General features: G+C 31.9%; 1 protein-coding gene across 2 annotated transcripts in view; it reads left to right on the top strand.

The window, feature by feature from the left end:
* LOC111628981 (MKL/myocardin-like protein 1) overlaps positions 1-2,023 on the top strand; it is an 81,761-nt gene that overhangs the window by 48,171 nt on the left and 31,567 nt on the right. For both annotated transcript variants that reach the window (XM_023372841.1, XM_023372840.1), the window contains exons 3-4: positions 534-599; positions 713-768. In XM_023372841.1, the coding sequence (XP_023228609.1) occupies positions 534-599; positions 713-768 (122 nt within the window). The remainder of the gene's footprint in view (positions 1-533; positions 600-712; positions 769-2,023) is intronic.

Raw genomic sequence — 2,023 nt, 5'->3', positions numbered from 1 at the left:
TAGAACTGTATGGTTATACTGATATAGTTGTGGAAATAAAGAGTAACAGACTGAGATGATTGGAACATGTTGAGCGATGTCAGATGATAGAGCTGCCAAGAAGATCTATAGAGGAAATCTGGGAGGGAGGAGTAGAGAAAGAGCACGGAAACTATGGCTGGATGATGTGGAGGATGATTTGAGGAAGATGGGGCCGATGATTGGAGGAAACGTGCTGAAGATCGTCAAGATTGGGCTGCGATTGTAAGAGAGGCCAAGGCACTACATGGGTTGGAGGAGTAATGCCTAAGAGTAGTAGTAGTAGTAGTAGTAGTAGTAGTAGTAGTAGTAGTAGTAGTAATAATTTTTGAGGAGTTGTTTTTAAAATAGCTGTTGTTTTAAATAAATATTTTTTCAAAATTGTGTTATGAGTAAGATATTTGCTTAAATGATTTAAAATAAAGTATTTAAGTAATTTGTTTAAAATATCAGATCAATATAATTATTGTAAAAGGATAATAGTTTCTTTAAAATCTCTGCTTGTTTAATTGTAGCGTTGAAAGTGAAATTATTATTAAGACGTCCGTTAAATCAATTAGTGGAACAAGGAATCATGCCTTGTAAGTAATACTGTGAATTTTTTAAAATATTCAAATACTTTTTAATATGTAAATTAATGTAACATTAATTTTTATATATTAGTATAAAGTATCATTTCCAAATTTTTTTATAGCACTTAAAACACCTCCAGCATTCCATGAACAGAGACAAAAATTGGAAAGAGCAAAGGTAAATAGGTTTAAATCAATATTTATATAATTAACAAATATTAGTGCTTTTCTATTCTTTGTTGTTTTAAAAATCTTTATATACTATGAATCTTAGAAAAGTGTAAGAATATTTATCTGCTCAAAGTTAGAAAAGCTATAGTTTACCTAAGTAATTTGAAATTGCTCTTGACAAAATTGAACTGTTGGTGTTTTCTAATTTTCATTTTACTATATATACTCTTTCATTTTCAAGTTTAGTAATTAATTTATATCATCTAGCAAGTGATTATACAGCAATTGACACTGCTTTTAGAACATGAACATAATATAACAGGCCTGTTTTGCACAAAAATAATGTTTTCAATTTTCAGATTTAAATTATTTATCAGAGAAATATTTTTTGTTTACTCAACATTTTTTATACAAAAATATTTTTGGTTACAATATAATTAATCAAGCTAAGTACATTAGGGGTTTGTTTTACACATGATTAATATATATGATGTGTTTTCATAAATAGTAAATGATTAGGTTAATCCTACATGCATGGTTAATTCCGATTATTAATGCACAAGCTGACTATTGTTGTTATGAAATTTATTGTGAACAAAAGTAATGGTATAAAAATTAGAAACAATCTTCTACAGCCTGTTTTCTTTAAGATCTTATTTAATTCCATATTTCTATTACTACACTATCTGTCCAAAAGTATCCGGACACCCTCCTAAAGAAGTGGATCTGGTAGGTGATGGTCTCTGATGTGTAACCAAAAGGTATAAAAGTGTTGGTATTGGTTTGTCAGGTAATATTTATGTGTTTGTGAGACAATGAGGTAAGTCAAAGGAGCTTAGTGACTTTGATCATGGCATTATAGTGGGATGCCACCTTTGTGGGAAATCATTTCATGAAATTTCGGAAACACTACTATGCATATGTAGCTAGAACTATTTCTAAGACTAACAGCACAAAACCTTCCTCACTAATTTCTAGCCTTATTAACTGGAGTACAAACGTTTTCGGCCTTCTTAATAGGCCTTCCTCGGGTACACTGTGGAGCGTCGGTTAGAAGAAGTTTAAATGCTGCCAATGTTTACCCAGGTGTCGTCTTACCCGTGACGTCTTCGTCGATGATAGGTATACGACACCAGGGAGAAAAACTACATACTTTTGGTAAAGAAGGGAGGTGTGCAGATAGGATACTTGCTAAAGTTGGGGAAAAAAGATTTTAGAGTAAGCGCGCTACGTACAGGAGATGCACAATCACCACAGGGGGT

The sequence above is a fragment of the Centruroides sculpturatus genome, unplaced genomic scaffold (assembly GCF_000671375.1).
Source record: "Centruroides sculpturatus isolate CEXI.00-Female unplaced genomic scaffold, Cexi_2.0 scaffold246, whole genome shotgun sequence".
NCBI classification, from domain to species: domain Eukaryota; kingdom Metazoa; phylum Arthropoda; class Arachnida; order Scorpiones; family Buthidae; genus Centruroides; species Centruroides sculpturatus.
This window is presented reverse-complemented; position numbering and strand designations above follow the sequence as displayed.